The sequence below is a fragment of the Rhinopithecus bieti genome, unplaced genomic scaffold (assembly GCF_001698545.2).
Source record: "Rhinopithecus bieti isolate Rb0 unplaced genomic scaffold, ASM169854v2 scaffold_7967, whole genome shotgun sequence".
Taxonomy (NCBI): domain Eukaryota; kingdom Metazoa; phylum Chordata; class Mammalia; order Primates; family Cercopithecidae; genus Rhinopithecus; species Rhinopithecus bieti.
Genome location: NW_016806112.1, coordinates 4,208,292 through 4,231,943, shown reverse-complemented (window position 1 = coordinate 4,231,943; position 23,652 = coordinate 4,208,292). Strand labels below are relative to the sequence as shown.

The window sequence follows — 23,652 nt, the reverse complement described above, 5'->3', positions numbered from 1 at the left end:
AAAAAAAAAAAAAAAAAAAAAAGAAAGAAAGAGAAACTTATAAGTGGAAAATTACAGTAAAAGTGCTATTATAAGGCTTGATGGCAACAAAGAGGAAAAGGAATTAAATTAGTGAGAAGAAAGGGATTTCAGAAAAGGCTTCTCCCAGCTGAAAGCTACATGAATTGATTTGTGCACAATAAATATGAGTTTCCTGAGCAAAGAAAGGTGAGGAGGCCGGGGGTGGTGGCTCATGCCTGTAATCCCAGCACTTTGAGAGGCCGAGGTGGGCGGATCACTTGAAGTCAGGAGTTTGAGACCAGCCTGGCGAACGTGATGAAACCCCATCTCAAATAAAAATACAAAAATTAGTCGGGCGTGGTGGTGGCAGGCACCTGTAATCCCACCTACTCGGGAGGCAGAGGTTGCAGTGAGCTAAGATAGCACCATAGCCCTCTAGCCTGAGGGACAGAGTGAGACTCTGTCTCAAAAAAGAAAAAAAAGAAGGGGAGAAATAGAATTTTAAAAGAGCACCAAGTGGTGAAATAGAAACATGAAAAAGCAGAGCACATAGGGTTAAGGTATGATACAGGCTAGAGAAGAATAATAGAGGGCATTATATACTACGGTAGGAAATTTGGATATTATCATGAAGGGAATGTGAACCCACTGACTTTTTTTTGCAGGGGTGGGGATGGGGAGGACAGGGGATGGGGAGGATAGGGTCTCACTTTGTCACCCAGGTTGAAGTGCAGTGGCATCATCTAGGCTCGCTGTAGCCTTGACTTTCTGGGCTCAAGCAATCTTCTTGCTTTGGCCTCCCAAAGTGCTGGGATTACAGGTATAAACCACTGTACAGGGCTGATTTAGGATTTTTAAGCAGAGAAGTGACATGATTAGATTTATGTTTTAAAAAACATCACTTTGGTAACAGGAGAGGATAAAGATAGACAAGCAAGGAATCCAGCTAATAGGTATGCATATATTAGCACTACCACATGATAATTAAGAAATTTTCTTGGGAGGCTGAGGCAGGAGGATGGCCTGCGCTCAGGAGTTCAAGGCTGCAGTGAATTATGATGGTGCCACTGCACTCCAGCCTAAGCAACAGAGCGAAAGTCTGTCACTTAAAAGAAGAAATTTTCTGCTACCCCAGAAATTATCATCAGGGTGTATAGCTTTAATCTCTACTTAAGTAATAAAAACTATATATTAAAAAGTTACAGAGTTTTACAGGGCCTAGTGAGGTTGTGTGTGGAACCAGAGATTTATTTCAATAGTTGCCCTAAGAGCATGAAACTAAACACTATGACTATGAGGCAGATAGTGTCCAAGTCTCATTAGTGGAGTTAAATGAATTAATTCCAACACATTTCTATTACCAATTACCTGTTATCTCAAACTAAGGGGTCTGCCAAGAAAACAGTTTTCTGTCTGTACTATTTTCACTCTTGGGAGCTATAAAACCAACAAAATAACCTAAATAAGCTTTGGTTTCAAATTTAAATGTTTTACTTTCATAGAAGCCAACAGGCCTTTCTACTTCCAAGTACACGAGACATTCTCAAGACCCAGGCAGCAACCTACATTCTTGGATCACAAAAACACTTTAAGGATTCAGCTTGCTTTCAGTATCTGTTACTACCTGCTAGCCTATTAGACAATGAAACTACATTTTAAAATATATTGGGGTTCTTCCCTACCCTTTCCACTAAACAAAAAACAACATCTAAAAGCAGAGTGGACCAATCTCCTCAACCTTCCATTTCCTTGTTGTATCTGAGATAACATGTAGGCCATTTTCAGATTAAAGGTATTCATCTAATCACTACAGAGAATGAGATAACAAAAATAATAATGGGTTACAAAGTTTATATACTCCTTATGAAGTTTTCAATATAGTTCCTGATTTCCTTTTAAGATACTAAATGCAAAGAAATTAGGCTTCTGCAGTCCACTTTTACTTGATAAGAGTCAAGTTTACCAAATGATTTCCTTATGTTCTTTCTGTTACTGACATCTTCACATATATACTCTTATTTTGCCAACAGATAGTAACAGGTACTACCAAAAGGTGGTACCGCAGATGCAATCAATGCAGAAGGAAAGTGTCCTCTCAACTCTTGTAAGCATTCTGCATTGCTAGGGCCTCTAGACTGGGTAACACGAATTTCAGGAAGTATCTGTCTCACAAATAGGCATGTCTTTACATAGATATTTAGTGCTTACCTTAAAACAAGAAGCTCGATACAGTAGTTGCACAACATGACCAATACTTGTTTTTGATGCCTGAGGAAATCTTGGTTCTAGTCTCTGCACAACAAAAAGTACCAGAACTTTCCTTGAGAGGGCAGAACCATCTTCCAATGCCAGTAATACTAGCTTCAAGGCCTCTTCTTGCATAGCTAAAAATATTAAAGGAACTTGAGTTCATGACAAATGAGGAACCCAGCAGACCATGTGTGTCACAGACATCTTTGGGTATTAGAGTTTATAGTGGCCCATTACCCATAATCTATATTTAATCAGCACAAAGAGGACATCACACATACATAGTTTATTTAAAAGGTAATCAAGCAATATAAAACATACTTTCCATAAATAAAACATTCTTCCACTAAATACCAATCAGAACACAAGTTAACAGAACTTAAAGTATCTTCTGTATTTAACAGTCAATTAGATGATGATAAGGTTAAGGTAAAAAAAAGTCATTTATAAAACACATAGCTGGGTGTGGTGGTTCACGCCTATAAATCCCACCACTTTGAGAGGCCAAGGCAGGAAGACTGTTTGAGCCCAGGAGTTTGAGACCAGCTTGGGTAATATAGGGAGACCCTGTCTCTACAAAAAATGTTAAGTATTAAAAAAAATTAGCCAGGCATGGTGGCATGCGCCTGTGGTTCCAGCTCTTGAGAGGTGAAGTGGAGGATCACTTGAGCCCAGGAGGTTAAAGCTGTAGTGAGCTGTGATCACGTCACTGCACTCCAGCCTGGGTAACAGAGACGGATCCCATCTCAAATAAATATATAAAAATTAAATACACAGTACTACTCTGACAATGATATGCAAAGGACCCACAGCAGACTTATAATAAATGGTATTGTTTTCATGCATGAGACTGTTACTTTGCCTGTTAGAACTATTTTGCATATAATTTAAAAAATATTAGCCTCTGAATGCAAAACCCAAAGAAGGTATTAATTTCATTTATGTTGCTTTATAGCTAGGAATATATAGTATAATCTGAAGTTAATCATTAGAGAAAATCAGATTTCTAAATTAAGAAATATTCTGAGGCTGGGCACGCTGGCTCATGCTTGTAATCCCAGGACTTTGGGAGGCCGAGGCGGGCAGATCACCTGAGGTCAGGAGTTCGAGACCATCCTGGCCAACATAATGAAACCCTATCTCTACTAAAAATACAAAAATTAGTTGGGCATGGTAGTGTGCATCTGTACTCCCAGCTACTCAGGAGGCTGAGGCAGGAGAATCCCTTGAACCCGGGAGGCGGAGGTTGCAGTGAGCCAAGATTGCACCACTGCACTACAGCCTGGGGACATAGCTAAAGTCCATCTCAAAAAAAAAAAAAAAAAAAAAAAAAAAAAAAAAAAAAAAAAAAAGAAATATTCTGTAAAATAAATAGCCTGTATTCTTCAAGAATATGTGTCATGAAAGTTCCAGAACAAAGACGACAAAAAGGCCGGGCGCGGTGGCTCAAGCCTGTAATCCCAGCACTTTGGGAGGCCGAGACGGGCGGATCATGAGGTCAGGAGTTTGAGACCATCCTGGCTAACACAGTGAAACCCCGTCTCTACTAAAAATACAAAAAACTAGCCGGGCAAGGTGGTGGGCGCCTGTAGTCCCAGCTACTCGGGAGGCTGAGGCTGGAGAATGGCGTAAACCCGGGAGGCGGAGCTTGCAGTGAGCTGAGATCCGGCCACTGCACTCCAGCCCGGGCGACAGAGCAAGACTCCGTCTCAAAAAAAAAAAAAAAAGACGACAAAAAAGAGACATGACTAGAACATACAGAAACTGATCTTGAACTGGATCTTACACTTGAAGGAAATAAATACTATAAAAAAATTTTTGGAATAGTTGACAAAACTGGAATATGAACTACAAATTGTATATAGTACTGTATTGTATCATTAATTTTTAAAAATTTAATGAATGTAATAGTTACATAAGAGAGTATCCTTGTTTTCAGGAAACACACTGAAGTATTAAAGGAAAGGAGCATAAAATAAGCAACCTACTCTCAAATGGTTCAGAAGAGAGGGAAAAAATAACAAATATGGCAAAATATTAGAAACTGCTGAATGTTGGTAAAGAATATACAAAAAATTCTCTGCATTATTCTTGCAACTTTTCCACAAATACGAAGTTATTTCAAAATTACAAATTACAAATACATGGTTATCAATCAAAATAATACAGCTTAAGAGCTGAAAGATTATCTGGATTCAAAATACAAACCCTTTTTCTAAGTGAGGCTATTGAGGTCCAGAGAAGTTAAGTGTTTAAGCCAAGGTAACATATCTAGTTACCAACAAAATTGGAACTATAATGGCAAAAACCACAATTACTTTTGCACCAATCTAATAGAACGAAGGACTTTAAAAAAATTTTTAATTTTGTCTTTTTTTTTCTTTCTTTTTTTCACCTCCCAGTGTTTCTCTGCTAGCAAGGACTTCTTTTAAAAACTGAGATAAAATTAACCATTTTAACTGCACAATTCAGTGCTATCTACTATCTTCACAATGTTGTACAACCATCAACTCTGTCTAATTTAAGACATTTTCATCACCCCAAAGGAAGCTCATTGCCATTAAGCAGTCACTGTTCATACACTCTATACACAGCCCCTGGCAACAGTAGGCTGTCTGGTTTCTTTCATTTAATGTGGGTTTTTTTTTTCTTTTTTTGAGACAAAGTCTCGCTCTGTCACCTAGGCTGGAGTGCAGTGGCACAATCTTGGCTCACTGCAACCTCCGCCTTCTGGGTTCAAATGATTCTTGTGCCTCAGCCTCCCGAATAGCTGGGATGACAGATGTGCACCACCATGCCCAGCTAATTTTTTTGTATTTTCAGTAGAGACAGAGTTTTGCCATGTTGGCCAGGCTGGTCTCAAACTCCTGACCTCAACTTATCCACCTGACTCAGCCTCCCAAAGTGCTGGGATTACAGGTGTGAGCCACCGCACCAGACCTAATGTAGTATTTTTTTTTTTTTTTTTTTTTTTTTTTGAGACGGAGTCTCGCTCTGTCGCCCAGGCTGGAGTGCAGTGGCCGGATCTCAGCTCACTGCAAGCTCCGCCTCCCGGGTCCACGCCATTCTCCCGCCTCAGCCTCCCGAGCAGCTGGGACTACAGGTGCCGCCATCTCACCCGGCTAATTTTTTTTGTATTTTTTAAGTGGAGACGGGGTTTCACTGTGTTAGCCAGGATGGTCTCGACCTCCTGACCTTGTGATCCGCCCTCCTGGGCCTCCCAAAGTGCTGGGATTACAGGCTTGAGCNTTTTTTTTGAGACGGGGTCTCGCTCTGTCGCCCAGGCTGGAGTGCAGTGGCCGGATCTCAGCTCACTGCAAGCTCCGCCTCCCGGGTCCACGCCATTCTCCCGCCTCAGCCTCCCGAGTAGCTGGGACTACAGGTGCCGCCATCTCACCCGGCTAATTTTTTTTGTATTTTTTAAGTGGAGACGGGGTTTCACTGTGTTAGCCAGGATGGTCTCGACCTCCTGACCTTGTGATCCGCCCTAATGTAGTATTTTTGAAGCTCATCCACATGCAGCATATATAATGCATTTATTCCTTTTATGGCTGAGGAATAGCCTATTTATGGACATAATACATTTTGTTAATCCATTTATCACTTGATGGACATTTGGATTGTTTCCATCTTTTGACTATTGTGAATGCTGCTGCAATAAACACATGTATACAAGTATTAGTTTGAATATCTGTTTTCTATTCTTTTGGGTATACATCTAGGAATAAAACTGCTGGGTCATATGGTAATTGTTTAACTTTTTAAGGAACTGACAAATTATTTTCCAAAGCAGCACACCATTTTACATGCCCACATTCTCCACATTCTCATCAACATTTGTTATGTTTCATTTTTAAAAATTATGGCTACTCCCAGCATTTTGGGAGGCCGAGATGGGAGGATCACTTGAGGCCAGGAGTTCTGAAGTTACAGTGGGCTAAAACCGTGCCACTGCACTCCAACCTGAGCAATGGTGCAAGACCCTGTCTCTAAAAAAATGAAATAAAATAATGGCCAAGTGGGTATAAACAAGTATGTCACTGTGATTTTGATTTGCATCTCCCTAATAACTAAATACACTCAGGATTTTTTCATGTGCTTGTTAGCCATCGTGTCTCTTCTTTGGAGAAATGTCTATTCAAGTTATTTACCCACTTTTAAATTAGGCTGTCTTTTTGTTTCTGAGCTGTAGAAAAAAGATCTGACACCTAGTCTAGTGCTTCTTTAAAAGTAAGCATCAGAAACATCTAAAGGTAACATTCTTTAATTCTGTATAAAAGTAGATTTTTGAAGTATTTTAAAAATTTGTATAATGGAAAATTTTAAACATACATAAAAGCAGAGATAACATGCACCCATAACACGGCTTTTGCCAGTCAGGTTTCATCTACTTCTTGCTCATTTTTGTAGTTTACTTTGGCTGGACTATCTAAAAGTCCCAGACAATATATTACTTCATCCTTAAGTACTTCAGTATGTAATTCTAACAGATAAGACTTAAAAAATTGTTTTAATATAACACCACTATCACACCTAACAAAAGTAATATATTTTCTTTCTTTTTTGAGACAGGGTCTTGTTCTGTCATCCAGGCTGGAATGCAGTGGCATAACTGCACTCACTGCAACTTCCACCTCCTGAGCTCAAATGATCCTCCTGACCACAGGCATGTGCCACCACACCGGACTCATTTTTGTAGAGATGGAGTTTCGCCATATTGCCCGGACTGGTCTCCAACTCCAGGACTCAAGCAATGCGGCGCCTAGGCCTCCCAAAGTGCTGGGATTACAGGCATGAGTCATCCCACCCAGCCACATTATTTTCTTAATGTGATCTAATATTCAGTCTGTTCTATTTTCTCCCATTGTCTCAAAAATGTCTTCTCAAAGTATCCAAAGTTCACATATTGCTTTTGATTGATGTATCTATAGGCTTTAGAAAAAAATCTGTATCAATTCTCCACCATCCTCTCACCCTCTCATTTAAAAGAAAATCCATTTGTTAAAGAAAAATTTTTCTGAAAAGTTTCCCACGTTATAGATCTGATAATTTTGCACTGACAATATTTTTAATTTTTTATATATTATTATTTTTTGAGACAAGGTGTTGCTTTGTCACCCAGGCTGGAGCACAGTGGCATCATCACGGCTCACTGTGGTCTCAACTTCACGAGCCTCTGATCTTAGCCTCCTGAGAAGCTAGGACCACAGGTGCATGCCACCATGCCCGGCTAATTTTTGTATTTTTGGTAGAGATGGGGTTTCACCATGTTTCCCAGGCTGGTTTCAAACTCCTGGGCTCAAGTGATCTGCCTGACTTGGCCTCCCAAAACCCTGGGATTATAGGCATGAGCCACTGTGCCCAGCCTATAATATTTTTAAGTGTGGTCCTCTAGCCTTCTTAATTCATGTAAAGTTTGTTTGCTGCCAAGGGCACCTCTTATTCCATGCATCCATGGATCATGTCAAGATATACACAGTACAGGCCTATTTTTTTCACTTTTAGTAATGCTAAGATTTATCAGTGGGTTCAGACTTTATCCATCTATTATAAATTTCCCCAGTTACCTCTCATCTAATGGGTTTAACAGTCATAAATAATTCTTGCTGAAGCCCATTAATACATATGGGGATGCAAAATTGTGATTTTTCTAATTGTATCATTTTCTAAATGTATTATTAATTTGAATTCAGCTAAAAGAGGAAACTTTCCTCAATATGTCAGAATCGTACCTGAAATTGTTTGTACATATTGTGTTTCAATGCATTAGAGTCATTCATTATGATGTTTAAACTGCCCCACTTAAATCTAGTAGGCACTCCTTCATGTTCAATTCTTTGTCCTTTCAACAAAATTGTCTCTCCCTTATCTCTTTCTCTAGGGGTCAACTGATCCTCCCACCTAAGCCTCCCAAACTACTGGGATTATAAGCTTTTTTGCTTCCCCTCTCCCCACTCAGCACATGACTTCCTATCCCAGGACTGGAATAAGGCATTTACCCAAAGAGCCCTGCCTCTGTTTAGTGGGAAATGGTATATATGAAAGCCCACAATCTGGGTGTTACGGTTATTCATCACTTCTAAGCATTTTCAGTGGACAGACCATGGACATTGGCATGTTTTAGAAATAGAAAAACAAATGAGTCTGTATTAAAATTGCCAATTCAAATTTAAGGCTGCAGGAGTTTTACTTAAATCTTTGATTTTATACTTGTATCTTTCTTTTTTTTTTTTTTTTGAGACGGAGTTTTGCTCTTTCACCCAAGCTAGAGTGAAGTGGGCATAATCTTGGCTCACTCAACCTCTGCCCCCAGGTTAGAGCGATTCTCATGCCTCAGCCTCCCGACTAGCTGAAATTACAAACACCTGCCACCACGTCTGGCTAATTTTTGTATTTTTAGTAGAGATGGGTTTTTGCCACGTTGGCCAGGCTAGTCTTGAACTCCTGACCTCAGGTGATCCACCCGCCTTGGCCTCCCAAAGTGCTGGGATTACAGGTGTGAGCCATGTGCCCGGCCTTGTATCTTTTTTTTAAAGGCTGAAAGTCTTGATTCTGGTGGCATTAACATAATTATTTCCTTACCTGTTTTATGCTACTGTGTGTCTGTTTAAGTTTCTAAATAACAATACCAGTAGAATTATGAACAATATGACAAATGAATATAATTCAGGATTTATTGTATATTCCACTAGGGATATAAAAGTCAAAACACTGTGTTCTAAAGTAACCTGAAATAATTCATTCTCGAATGGATATGCTACCAACTTGTTTTAGCTTTATTTTTAGGTATTATTTTAATCATTTTAAATTAAATTTAAAAAACATTTAAAGTTGTTTTATAATTACATAAAACATTTATGTGGTTTCAAAGTACAAAACAAGATAGAGTTGACAAGGTATAGTTTCTGTCCCTGTCTGCTTTCCCTTGATTCCTTACATACTGGTATTAGTCTTTTTTTTTTTTTTTTTTTTTTACCATTGTTTCTTTTGGAAAATTTAAACGAGTAAGTTGGATTTTCTCCCTCCTTCTCTTACTTAGAAAGTACTATACTGAGCACATCATTCTGGACCTTGCTTTTATTTTTTAACTTACCAACATATCTGGAGGTCACACCCTAGCAGAATATATACTTCTTCCTCATTTCTTTCGACAGCTGCATAGTACTACACTGGAAGGATATACCACAGTTTATTATACTAGTACCTTATTACGCATAGGCATTCAGGTTGTTTCCAGATGTTTGCTATTACAAATAGTGCTTTTATAACTTTATGCATTCTATACCTTCTGTTGTCTCTTTGCGATAGATTCCTAGAAGTGGGATTGCTAGACCAAAGGGTAAACACAGAGGTAATATTTTGAGATGCTGCCAAATTCCTCTCTTGCACCATTTTGCATGCCCATGACTATTGGATGAGAGTACCTCAGACCCTTGCCAACAGAATATATTTTCAGACTTTAAGATTCTGCCAATCTGATAGGTGAGAAATGGTATTTCTTGCATCTTTTGCCAATTTTTCAATTGGTTGTTGGTCTTTTCTTCTGAATTTTAGACATACCGTATATATTAGTTATATTAGCCCTCTGTGTACATTTGTTACATAATTTATATTTTCCCCAGTTGGTCTTTTTCCTTTGGTTATAATTTTTTTGTGATGTAAATTAAACATAAAAATTATACAGTCAAATATCAATTTCTCCCCTTATTGTTTCTAGATTTTGAGTTAAAGTTAGAAAAATGTTCCCTACTCACAGGTTATACAGAAATATATTCTTTTATTGGTTTTATTACCTATATAATTTATTTTATTTTAATAAGGATTTATGACGTTTGTAATTTATATAGTTTATAGAGAATAAGAAATGCATCTAATTTTGTCTTTTCCACATTTTGATCTAGTTGTCCCAATATCACTTATTAAAGTTTCCTTTCCAAAAATAAATTCTACCCGAACTGTAGTTCTAAATCACAAATTTCAAACAATAAACCTTCTAGAAGAAAACACAGCAGGGTACTTCATAACCTTGGTATAGGTGAAGATTTTTTAAGACAGAACATAGATAACACTAATCATAAATAATTATCCCCTAAAAACGATTAAGAGTTTAAACACTTTTTTTCAGACCAAAAAACAGCTTACCTTTCTTTGGTTTATTACGTGTTCAATCTTAGGCCTCTAACTTGGTTTTCTAATTTGTAAAACTGTAGCTATATTGCCTATCTTGACGGCAATTGAAGCTTAAATGAGAAATTTGTTTTAAAACACAAAAACACTGTCTATCATATAAATTAAGATTAGGCCGGGCGTGGTGGCTCAAGCCTGTAATCCCAGCACTTTGGGAGGCCGAGACGGGCGGATCACGAGGTCAGGAGATCAAGACCATCCTGGCTAACACGGTGAAACCCTGTCTCTACTAAAAAAAATACAAAAAACTAGCCGGGCGAGGTGGCGGGCGCCTATAGTCCCAGCTACTCTGGAGGCTGAGGCAGGAGAATGGTGTGAACCTGGGAGGTGGAGCTTGCAGTGAGCTGAGATCCGGCCACTGCACTCCAGCCTGGGCGACAGAGCAAGACTCCGTCTCAAAAAAAAAATAAATAAATAAATTAAGATTAATAAAAACAGATTTATCTTGGCTGGGTGCAGTGGCTATAATCCTAGAATTTTGGGAGTCCGGGCGGGCGGATCACCTGAGGTCAGGAGTTCCAGACCAGCCTGGCCAACATGGTGAAACCCTGTCTGTACAAACAATAGAAAAATTAGACGGGTGTGATAGTGTGTGCCTATAGTTCCAGCTACTTAAGGGGCTAAGTCAGGAGAATTGCTTGAACCTGGATGTCGAGGCTGCAGTGAGCCAAGACTGTGCCACTGCACTCCAGCCTGGGTAACAGAGTGAGACACTGTCTCAAACAAAACAAAACAAAACAAAACAGCAATAACAACAACAAAAACAAATTTATCTTTAATTATATCAATATTTGTACATATAAAGACAGGTTGAGTCTCAGGATTCACTGAGCTCCAGAAATTGGCATCCTCAAGCCCCTTACTAATAAAAAAGGTAAGATAGTAACCTATCTTACCTGGCCCTAAAAACTGGCATCCTCGAGCCCTGACAGCGGCCCATAGATTGGCAGACAACTGCTGAGGGTTCTGGTGCTGTAATATCAGTTCTGTTACAGTTCTTTCTCCAAGGGAACGAGCTGCTCGCATGGCTCTTACACGACCTTCTTCCTCCACCAGTTGACAGTTTACAAGTGTCACCAGTTTCCTTTGCATTGGACGGCTCAGTGCACTCTGGTTCAAACTAGCTACACCTTTAGGAAAAGGGAAACAAAGGGAGCTAAAGTTTTTCCAATTAAAAATAAGTCAATTTTCATTATCTGTATTTAACGATTAAGCCATAATTCCTAATGAGTCCCTTGTAATGTGCTTTCATTTTTCTAACAGTATTCTGTCTGTTATTACATTAATAGTATTATATTAATAAAAGCACTATTAAACAATGAATTCAAATACTGTACAAATTTCAAGATGCAGTGACTCTGGTAAATTTTTTTTTTTTTTAGACAAGGTCTTACTCCCACTGCCCAGGTTGAGTGCAGTGGCACGATCACAGCTCACTGCAGCCTCAACTTCCTGGGCTCATGTGATTCTCCTACACCGGCCTCCTCAGTAGCTGGGACTACAGGCATGTGCCACCAAGCCTAGCTAATTTTTTGTATTTTTAGTAAAGATGGGCTTGGTCTCAAACTCCTGGGGTCAAGAAATCCACCCACCTCAGCCTCATAAAGTGCTCAAATTACAGGCATGAAGCCACCACGCCCAGCTTTAATTTTTTTTTTTTTTTTTTTTTTTTAGAAGGGGATCTCCGCTGTGCCTCCGGGGCGGGGGGCCCTGGGATCCTTTCGGTTCCTCGCAAACCCCCCCCCCCAAAAAATGCCCAAAATTAAGGGCTGAAGCCCCCCCCCCCCGCTTTTATTTTTTTTTTTTTTTTTTTTTTTGAGACGGAGTCTCGCTCTGTCGTCCAGGCTGGAGTGCACTGGTACCATCTCGGCTCACTGCAAGCTCCACCTCCCGGATTCACGCCATTCTCCTGCCTCAGCCTCCCGAGTAGCTGGGACTACAGGCGCCCTCCACCATGCCTGGCTAATTTTTTGTATTTTAGTAGAGACGGGGTTTCACCATGTTAGCCAGGATGGTCTCTATCTCCTGACCTTGTGATCCGCCCACCTAAGCCTCCCAAAGTGCTGGGATTACAGGCATGAGCCACCATACCCGGCCCCAGCTTGAATTCTTAATGACAATATTGGTTATTTTCAGAAAATGGGACAAGGTAATTTTCTCAATCTATACATTTTTCAAGGCGTTTCTCAAGCAAACTCCTTTCCCACAATTTAATAGGGAATCCACATCAAGTCATTCAAGGTAAATGTACCACCAAGCCCTACTTATCAGTAAAAATGCATTTTATGAACTTACCTTTACCTCCACTTAGTGGTTTTAAGTAGAGTGCCAAATCCTCAACGCATTTCTTTGCAACCTCATAGTGTTTATTCTCACCTAGATTACTTAATTTAATTGACTGATGATCTGGTACCTTAAAAAAAAAAAAAAAAAAAAAAGTGTTGCAGAAATACATTCATTCAGCTCATGCAACTATTATTTATGTACTTGGTAATAATCTTGGTGAGTATAAAATTATAATGCATAGATAATACATGAAAGCCATTTAAGTAAAATTAAAGTCAAACACCTAGCCAAACTGCTTTCTACAAACCAAAAATAAGGCCAGTCATGGTGGCTCAGGCCTGTAATCTCAGCGCTTTGGGAGGCCAAGGAGGCAGATTAACTGAAGTCAGGAGTTTGAGACCAGCCTGGCCAACGTGGTGAAATCCTATCTCTACTAAAAACTACAAAAATTAGACAGGTGTGGGGGTGGACGCCTGTAATCCTAGCTACTCAGGAGGCTGAGGCAGGAGAATCTCTTGAACCCAGGAGGCTGAGGTTGGAGTGAGCTCAGATTGCACCGTGCACTCCAATCTGGGTGACAGAGCGAGACTCCATCTCAAAATAACAACAGCAGCAGCAACAACAAAAAATAACATACTTAATAGCAGGAGCTGTGTGGATTAATGAAGAAAGAGAAGAAGCAGAAAGTTAACAGTATTATATCAATGCTAATTTCTTGGTGTTGGATGTTAACACTAGGTTAAGTTGCGGAAAGTTATACAAGTTCTCTGAATAGTATTTCTTGCAACTTTTTTGTGGGTCTGAAAGAATTTCAAAATTAAAGAGTGGAGAAAAAAGGCAGAGTTGTTTTTTCTTTCCCCCCCATAGCACTTATCACCTTTTCACTATATTATTTACTTAAGATAAGCATTATAAGATACAGTGTTTTCATTCAAAGGTCAAAACTTGGGTAAAAATTGCAGCTCTGCTACTTCTATGAATGACCTTGAGTAAATTACTTAATTGCTCCAAGTCATAATTTCCATATCTGCAAAATGAAGATGAAAATCTGTATTTTGTAGTATCACTACAAAAGTGCAATATAATTCAACAAATATTTATATTTATGGAGAGCTTACCATGCACTGGGCACAGTTATAGGTATCAGGGATATATCAATGAGCAAAACAGACAAAATGTTTTGCCCTTGTGGAGCTCACATTCTAATGGAGAGTAGAAGAGGCAGCCAATCAATAAATTAAAAACATAATAAATAAATACGTAGTGTTTCAAGAGGTGAAATTATAGAGCAAAGATAAGGGGACTGGAAATACTAGCAAGGGGTTACAATTTTAATTAGGGTGGTCAGGACTGGCTCCTTGAAAACTCTGAGATGCGAATAAAGAATGTGAAGAGAGAGGCTAGGCACGGTTGCTCACGCCAATAATCCCAGCATTTTGGGAGGCCAAGGTGGGCAGATCACTTGAGGTCAGGAGTTCCAGACCAGCCTGGCCAACATGGTGAGACCCCATCTCTACCAAAAATACAAAAGTTAGCCAGGCATGGTGGCGTGCACCTGTAATCCGAGCTACTCGGGAGGCTGAAGCAGGAGAATCACTTGAACCTGGGAGGTGGAGGATGCAATGAGCCGAGATTGTGCCACTGCACTCCAACCTGGATGACAGTGAGAGAGTCCACTCAAAAAAAAAAAAAGAAAGAAAATGGAGACAGACTGAACATTCTAGGCAAAGGTAACAGTCACTATAAAAGCCATCAGGTGGCAATATACTTGGTATATCTGAGAACTGGCTAAGAAGCCGGTGTAGCTTAAGCAGAATAAGAACAGTAGTAGAAGAGGTAACAGAAGTCACATTGTAAAGACCTGTAGGCAATTTAAGGACCAACTGAGATAACATTTACAAATGATATTAACACAGTACCCACTGACCTAGAGCAAATGCTAAATAAATGGTAGCTAGTTTTTTTGCTTTCTTTTTGAGATAGGGTCTCACTCCCATCACCCAGGCTGGAGTGCAGTGGCATAATCTTGGCTCTCTGCAGCCTTAACCTCCTGGGCTCAAATGAACCTCCCATCTTACCATCTCAGCTTCCCAAGTAGCTGGGACTACAGTCACACACCACCACGCCTGACTAATTTTTGTATTTTTTGTAGAGATGGGGTTTCACCATCTTGCCCAGGCTAGTCTCGAACTCCTGGCCTCAAGCGGCCTGCCCACCTCAGCCTCCCAAAGTGCTGAGATTACAGGCGTAAGCCACTGGGTCTGGTGGTTAGCCAGTACTCTGACAAAAAGTTTATATTTTATCAAATCTAAAATGTTATTGTTTGCAAGAGACAACATTATTTTATACTCCATTAACAAAAATATATTGCCAATTAAATTAAGATACACTATTGAATGTAGATGCACCTTGATTTCATGGTGTGTAACTTGATTATAAACACTGAAAAGAGATTTTGTGCTTTACAAGGAGGACTTCAAATTCAAGATACTAAGGGAATGAAGTATTTTGGTTTATTGGATTTTCTATCAAATCAGAAAATAATTCCTTTTGGCTTTAATATGCAGTACATGATGTATAGAATTTCATCTTCTTCGTAACCTGTAAAATGGGGATAATAACCACCTGAAAAGCTATGGTAAGAATTAGTAATAATAGGCCGGGCGCGGTGGCTCAAGCCTGTAATCCCAGCACTTTGGGAGGCCAAGACGGGCGGATCACGAGGTCAGGAGATCGAGACCCTCCTGGCTAACACGGTGAAACCTCGTCTCTACTAAAAAATACAAAAAACTAGCCGGGCGAGGTGGCGGGCGCCTGTAGCCCCAGCTACTCGGGAGGCTGAGGCAGGAGAATGGCTTAAACCCGGGTGGCGGAGCTTGCAGTGAGCTGAGATCCGGCCACTGCACTCCAGCCTGGGCGACAGAGCGAGACTCTGTCTCAAAAAAAAAAAAAAAAAAAAAAAAAAAAAGAATTAGTAATAATAAATGCTGAATACTTACTGTCAAACCTAATGTAAAGTTGACCCTCATTAAATAGAAGTTATTTCAAATCTAGAGTCTTGCTTTGATTCAATAAAATAATTACAAACACGAATTCTATAGCACATGCTCTTTTTTTTTTCCCTAATGTTCGACTCAACCATCACATAGCTCAGAGGTGTCTTTTGGCTTCTGTGAGCCACACTGAAAGAACTGTCTTGGGCCACACATAAGATACACTAACACTAACAATAGCTGATGAGCTTAAAAAAAAAAGAAAGTTTACGAATTTGTGTTGGGCCACACTCAAAGCTGTCCTGGGCTGCATGCAGCCTGAAAGTCAGATAAGCTTGACACAGCATATGGTCATAAGAAATCATGCAGAATTGGGCCGGGCGCGGTGGCTCAAGCCTGTAATCCCAGCACTTTGGGAGGCCGAGACGGGCGGATCACGAGGTCAGGAGATCGAGACTATCCTGGCTAACACGGTGAAACCCCGTCTCTACTAAAAAAATACAAAAAACTAGCCGGGCGAGGTGTTGGGCGCCTATAGTCCCAGCTACTTGGGAGGCTGAGGCAGGAGAATGGCGGGAACCCGGGAGGCGGAGCTTGCAGTGAGCTGAGATCTGGCCACTGCACTCCAGCCCGGGCGACAGAGCGAGACTCCGTCTCAAAAAAAAAAAAAAAAAAAAAAAAAAAAAAACAATGAAAATTTATTACTGACACATTGGTTTTTGGTTTTCCATATAAACATCCCTGCACAGACCTTATTTTTTCATTTACACTATTATACAAAAAGTTAAGTGAGGTAAAAAAGAGTAACAACGACAACAGAAAAACTTTTTTCTGGTCAAAGCTTTGATTACATTTCTTTTCATATCACCTAGTGAACAAACATGTATGCTTATATAAAAACGTTTCTTATCCACCAAAATGACTTACATACATAAATTTTAGCCACAGAATTAAAGAAATATGTGACTATAATATAATCTATGGTTTGTATAAGGATATGACATTATCTAGAGAAAATCTTTTGCAGAATACAATCATGAAAATCAGGTACATTGAGATTTATTTTTTACACCTTAATGATCACTAAACATACTTTATACCTATTACTGAACAAAGTTCAATAACCATTTCATGTAACAAATTATTAGGTTGCTGCAAAAGTAATTGCAGTTTTTGCCATTAAAGCCACGTAAGATGGCTGGGTGCAGTGGCTCATGCCTGTAATCCTAGCACACTGGGAGGCCGAGGTGGGCAGATCACCTAAGGTCAGGAGTTCCAGACCAGCCTGGCCAATATAGTGAAACCCTGTCTCCACTAAAAATACAAAAAAAATTAGCTGGGTATGGTGGTGCGTGCCTGTAGTCCCAGCTACTTGGGAGGCTGAAGCAGGAGAATCACTTGAACCCGGGAGGTGGGAATTGCAGTGAGCCCAGATTACACCACTGCACTCCAGGCTGGGAGACAGAGAGAGACTCTGTCTCAAAAAAAAAAAAAAAAAAAAAAAAAAAAAAAAGGCCACATAAGATACACTAACACTAACGATAGCTGATGAGCTAAAAAAATAAAAACAAAAATAAATCACAAAAAAAAACTCACAATGTTTTAAAAGTTTATGAATTTGTGTTGAGCTGCATTCAAAGATGTCCTGGGCCGCAAGTGGCCTGAAGGCTGGACAAGCCGTTAAAATAATGGCAAAAACAGTGATTACTTTTGCACCAACCTATAGTAAAATCTTGAACACTTACCTGGGCTCCAACTAACTGGAGAAGTGCAAAGTTGACAGGAAGTACATCAATATCTGTGTTGATGGCAGTCTGGTCAAAAGGACAAGCTTTTCGATGAAGTTTATTCAAGCAGGTCTTGCAAACAGTGTGTGAACAACCTAAACTGATGGGTTTGTGCACATTCTCATCAAATTCATTATAGCAGATTGGACAGGACAGAAATTCTGTCCATTGAGCTGCCTGCACAGGCATTGTGGAAGCTGGACGCTCGGGTTAGCAGTCTAGCAGATCATTATTTTGCTGTGTAGTGTTTTTTAAGCTAGAAATGGACAAAAGTATGAATTAACCACATATTCATCATTCACCTTTCAAGAGTTAATTGCTTAAATCAACCAATGGCTTCAGACCTAAAATACTTCTGAATAATTTCATAACATTTGGATGTATTTTTTAAAAAACCTATTTACTGAATTAATTAAATTTCTGAAATTGCATGGAAACAATACCTTAATAGTGTTCCTTTCAACTAAACTGTATTTATATTGGTTGCTCACATAATAATCAGCAAAGCTTTTATGTTTTTTTCTCAATGACCACATCAAACAAGCAAATTAACTTTCCATATTCCATTTTTAGGAACACAAATTACTTTGGACTGCTGGGGTGTTTGTTTTGTTGTTTTGTTTTTTAAGTGTTTCCCTTGGATAACCAGTACCCCAAAACATAATAAGGTATGGCCAGGAGTTAGTGAACTTTGAAAACTACTCATCCCGCCGGGCGCGGTGGCTCAAGCCTGTAATCCCAGCACTTTGGGAGGCCGAGACGGGCGGATCACGAGGTCAGGAGATCGAGACCATCCTGGCTAACACGGTGAAACCCCATCTCTACTAAAAAACACAAAAAACTAGCCGGGCAAGGTGGCAGGTGCCTGTAGTCCCAGCTACTTGGGAGGCTGAGGCAGGAGAATGGCGTAAACCCGGGAGGCGGAGCTTGTAGTGAGCTGAGATCTGGCCACTGCACTCCACCCTGGGCCACAGAGCAAGACTCCGTCTCAAAAAAAAAAAAAAAAAAAATGAAAACTACTCATCCAAATACTATTGTAGAGACTCAAGTGTGAAGAAAACAGCCTTGCCACCTGAAAGAAGAAATCTCTGACAAGACTTGGCTAGGAAGCAAAATGAGGTACTGAAAATCAACATATAAGAGAAGACTGTGATGAGTGAAAGATGATTAAGAGAGTTGTTTGTTCATAAATGAAAGAATAATGCTGACCACAACATACAGTGCCAAAGTAAAACCAACAAAAAATTGTCTTAAAAATCGTGTATTGTTCATTACAATACTTCTAATAAAACTATATTATTTAGTGATTGATATACATAACCAAAACTGTAAAGTCCAATGAGGAAGACGTAGAAGAAAAAACATTATTCTAAAAAGTTATACAGGCATGATTAAAAACTGAAAAGGCATATATAAAAAAAAAACAGTGAGAGAATTTTTCTTGTTTCTAAGATCAAAATATTCCTGCCTGGCATGGTGGCTCACACCTATAATTGCAGCACTTTGGGAGGCCAAGGCGGGAGGATCACCTGAGGTCAGGAGCTCGCGACCAGACTGACTAACATGGATAAATCCCATCTCTACTAAAAATACAAAATTAGCCACACGTGGTGGCACATGCCTGTAATCCCAGCTACTAAGGAGGCTGAGGGAGGAGAATTACGTGAATCTGGAAGGCGGAGGTTGCAGTGAGCAAAGATCACGCCATTGCACTCCAGCCTGTTCAACAAGAGCGAAACTTTGTCTCAAAAAAAAAAAAAAAAAAAAAAATCCAAAATTTTAGAAAAGTAAAAGTTTTAGGAGAAAAACAACACTAATCTGAACACACTAAACTTCCCAGATTTTCTTTATCTTCCAATTCAAGACTTATATAAGTCTGACAAAAGCTCTCTGGTGAACAAGAAATCTAGGTATTTAGGGCAATTAAACAACCAATACTTTATTTCACAGGAATGTTTACCAACCCAAATATATTAGTTCCACAGAAATTAGATGTTTAAAAATGTAGTCACATTCAGGAGACAAAAAATACATAACTGAAAGTATTCTCCATTATGCCAACAAACAAAAAAATTCTATTAGCCTTTATTGTGTTTCTTTTTTGTATTTTTTTTTTTTTTTTTTTTTTTGAGACAGTCTTGCTCTGTCACCCAGACTGGAGTGCAATGGTGCGATCTCGGCTCACTGCAACCTTTGCCTCCTGGGTTCAAGTGATTCTCCCGCCTTAGCCTCCCAAGTAGCTGGGATGGCACCTGCCATCATGCCCGGCTAATTTTCGTAGAGAAGGGGTTTCACCATGTTGGCCAGGTTGGTCTTGAACTCCTGACCTCACATGTCTGGCTGCCTCAGCCTCCCAAAGTGCTGGGATTGCAGGCATGAGCCACCGTACCTGGACCTGTGCTTTTATATTCACAAAAACCAAGATTAAAAAAAAAAAAAAACTTGGTATAAATGAATTACAGGGCTTGCTATGTAAAAAGCACCCATATATAAACTTTCTCAAACAGCTCTAACGCAAATTATCTAAAATCTTATCTTTAAAGTAACCAAATGTTCCAAGTTATAATTTATTTTACAACTTTCAACCTCAAACTACCACATCTATTAACGCCATCAATCTAAAAACCAATTAGTTTCCTTCCAACTTTAGAGATGAGCACTGAGCAGGTGAATATATCACTCCCTAAAACTACTGAACATTTTTAACATTCAGTTTTCTGGTTTGCAGAATTATACAATAAGAGGCCTTTGAGGAAGAATGAATTTCATCTTAAATCTACTGAAAGCCCTAATTTAGTTAATAACTTGAACTGATTAAATATTTATGAAAACAGGACACTGCATGTAGTTTTTCATAATGACCACCTGTTTGGAAATGTTAATTCTGTGGTTTAGGGTATCACAGGCCACCTGGTAGTACAAAATAAGAGCAAATACCTTTTCCTTAGTTTTCCAAGGCCTTTCTCAAATGCTTGATATTAAAGCACATAAGTAGGGGTTGGGGGGGAGTTTCAACTAAACAGAAAATGCTATCTTTCATATTGTTACCTACTACATAGTTTTAAACTGCTTCAAACTATACCAGAGCACACTTAATAGTTTTATATTACAATAGTCCTTAGTGTATTTAGGCATAGAAACATCAGAGGTTTTAACATAATTAATGCTGAGAAGTTTAATTTCTACCACAAATTGAATTAATACCTTTAAGATATAAAGAAAAAACACTTCAAGCCTGTAATCCCAGCACTTTGGGAGGCCGAGACGGGCGGATCACGAGGTCAGGAGATCGAGACCATCCTGGCTAACACGGTGAAACCCCGTCTCTACTAAAAATACAAAAACTAGCCGGGCAAGGTGGCGGGCGCCTGTAGTCCCAGCTACTCGGGAGGCTGAGGCAGGAGAATGGCGTAAACCCGGGAGGCGGAGCTTGCAGTGAGCTGAGATCTGGCCACTGCACTCCAGTCCGGGCGACAGAGCGAGACTCCGCCTCAAAAAAAAAAAAAGAAAAAACACTGCCAAAATTTTGGCAATAACTCTACCAAATTTTCTTCTCTGTGTCAGAGTCTAACTTTCTGATAGTAAATTATGGACTAAACTTCCCTTACACCATCAGATGTAAGAAATGCTTTTCTAAAATGTTTTCTTCAGTGATATTATCAGTAAATCCTAGATTTCTTAATTAAGATAAATACAATATAAAATTTTATCTGAAACACAGAAGAAACTTCATTCCTTCAAAACAGGCACTTTGCAAATGTTTACCTAGAAAATATTTTGTAACTACCAAAATGGTAAATATTCTATTGTCTTTATAATTGAAAAGCATATAAATGAACCATGGAGCACAAAGACTATATATTAATTTGCAAAACTTCTAGACCTATACTAATACATTTTAAGCAACTCATTTGAGTCTATGTAAGTCTAAATTGCTATGAATATTTATAGTTACTACTGAAGTATTCTTCCCGAATAATCAAAACATTTCAAACTGAGATAAAATGGATTAAAAGGCCTACAACTCAAGATACCTAAAGTGATTCCTTAAGAAAAACATTCTAATTATTTGTATAAACCAATTTTAGTTACCAGTTACAAAATTGAAGAAAACAATAAGATAAAGCATTGGAGTGAGAAATGCTAAATTAACGGTGGGACCATAAACAGTTTTTCCCTCAAATAATTTTCCAGACTGCAAGTTCCTTGCTATAAGTGCTGACACACAAAACAGGAAGCATAATAGGCACCTCTTATATGATTCAAATTACAAACTGCTTTAATAAGAGCCAGCTAAATACTTTCATTTTCTCTTATTAGTCTACCATATTATGCAGCCAGTTAGGTCTACAGCATCTGATTTTAAAATGCCAGAATAAAGTTTATGCTTCTTTAACTGTCATATATGTATAGAGCATTTTATAATTCTCTTAATAAAAATGTAAACATTAGGGCTTAGTTCTTCTAATTAAAACAATCATTGTTTTCATTCTAGTTAACCCATGTGAAGAATATAAGCTACTTATATGGACTGTCACGGTACTTCCCAGTTTAGAAAACTTAAAAATAATTAGTTTTGTTCTTAAAAAAATGATATTTAAAGCATAAGTACAATTTGGATCTCAAGCTAAAAGACAAGTAAAAACCAAAACAACAATGGAAACAACTTGTAAGCTAGAAACTCTGCATTGGAGAAAAAGGAATTGAATTGCAATTTAAAAGACGGCTATAATATGTGAATTTGCTGTTAACGTGTGAAGTATATATGACTCAAATTTTTCTTAAATACACTATGGGGTTGAACTCAGTTTTAAAATAACTATTAGATATAACTTCCAATGCATTCTTTTTTTTTTTTTTCATTCTGTTGCCCAGGCTAGAGGGCAGTAGTGCGATCTTGGCTCACTGCAACCTCCGCCTCCCAGTTTCCTGTGATTCTCCTGCCTCAGTCTCCTGAGTAACTGGGATTATAGGTGCACACCACCATGCCTGGCTAATTTTTGTAATTTTAGTAGAGAGGGGGTTTCACCTGTTGGTCAGGCTGGTCTCAAAGTCCCGACCTGGTGATCTACCCACCTTGTCTGCTCCCAAAGTCCTGGGACTACAGGTGTGAGCCACTGCACCTGGCCTCAATGAATTCTAATAGGGCAGTAATGAGATAACTTCTTTTTTATTTATTTATTTTTTGAGACGGAGTTTCACTCTTGTTGCCTAGGCTGGAGTGCAACGGCAGGATCTCGGCTCACTGCAACGTCCGCCTCCCGGGTTCAAGTGATTCTCCTGCCTCAGTCTCCCGAGTAGCTGGGATTACAGGCATGCACCACCAAGCCTGGCTAATTTTTGTAATTTTAGTAGAGATGGGGTTTATCCAAGTTGGTCAGGCTGGTCTTGAACTCCCGACCTCAGATGATTCACCCACCTCTGCCTTCCAAAGTGGTGGGATTACAGGCATGAGCCATCTTTCTATTTTAACAAATATAACTAATATTAGTGATGACTAGAAAAATACTTTTTTTTGAGATAGAACTTACTTCTGCCTATCAAATAATAGCCAATGGATAACTTCATCCTTCATATTACCAAAGTCCTTAGCTCTTTAATTATTCTGATTGTAACAGGACAATCTATCTGGAAGTTTTGGATTTTTATACATCTACTTTTATTCCAATATATTTCTTGGAAGAGTAATGCTGATCTACAACAGTAATGTCCAACAGAAATAAGTGAGCCATTATAATCCAAGTAATTTTTAATTTTCTGGTAGTCACATTAAAAAAGGTTAAAAGAGGCCAGGTACGGTGGCTCACACCTGTGATCGCAGCACTTTGGGAGGCCAAGGTGGGAGGTGGGTGGATCACTTGATGTCAGGAGTTCTAGGCCCGCTTGGCCAACATAGCAAAACCCCATCTCTATTGAAAATACAGAAACTAGCCTGGCATAGTGGTGCCTTCCTGTAATCTCAACTACTCAGGAGGCTGAGGCGCAAGAATTGCTTGAGCCTGCAAGTGGAGGTTGCAGTGAACCCAGATGGTGCCACTGCACTCCAGACTGGGTGACAGAGACAGACTGTGTCTCAAAAAAAACAAAGCAAAACAACAAAGATGTAAGGAAAGTATATGGGGCATCTTAGAATTGCATTAAGCAGTTTA

The 23,652-nt window shown here is 39.2% G+C and overlaps 1 protein-coding gene across 1 annotated transcript in view; it reads right to left on the bottom strand.

The window, feature by feature from the left end:
• RC3H2 (ring finger and CCCH-type domains 2) overlaps positions 1 to 23,652 on the bottom strand; it is a 52,943-nt gene that overhangs the window by 25,867 nt on the left and 3,424 nt on the right. Inside the window, exons 2-5 of the mRNA XM_017874803.1 lie at positions 17,462 to 17,759; positions 12,733 to 12,850; positions 11,334 to 11,567; positions 2,209 to 2,384 (exon numbers count right to left, since the gene is read on the bottom strand). Of these exons, the coding sequence (XP_017730292.1) occupies positions 2,209 to 2,384; positions 11,334 to 11,567; positions 12,733 to 12,850; positions 17,462 to 17,692 (759 nt within the window). The 5' untranslated portion in view covers positions 17,693 to 17,759. The remainder of the gene's footprint in view (positions 1 to 2,208; positions 2,385 to 11,333; positions 11,568 to 12,732; positions 12,851 to 17,461; positions 17,760 to 23,652) is intronic.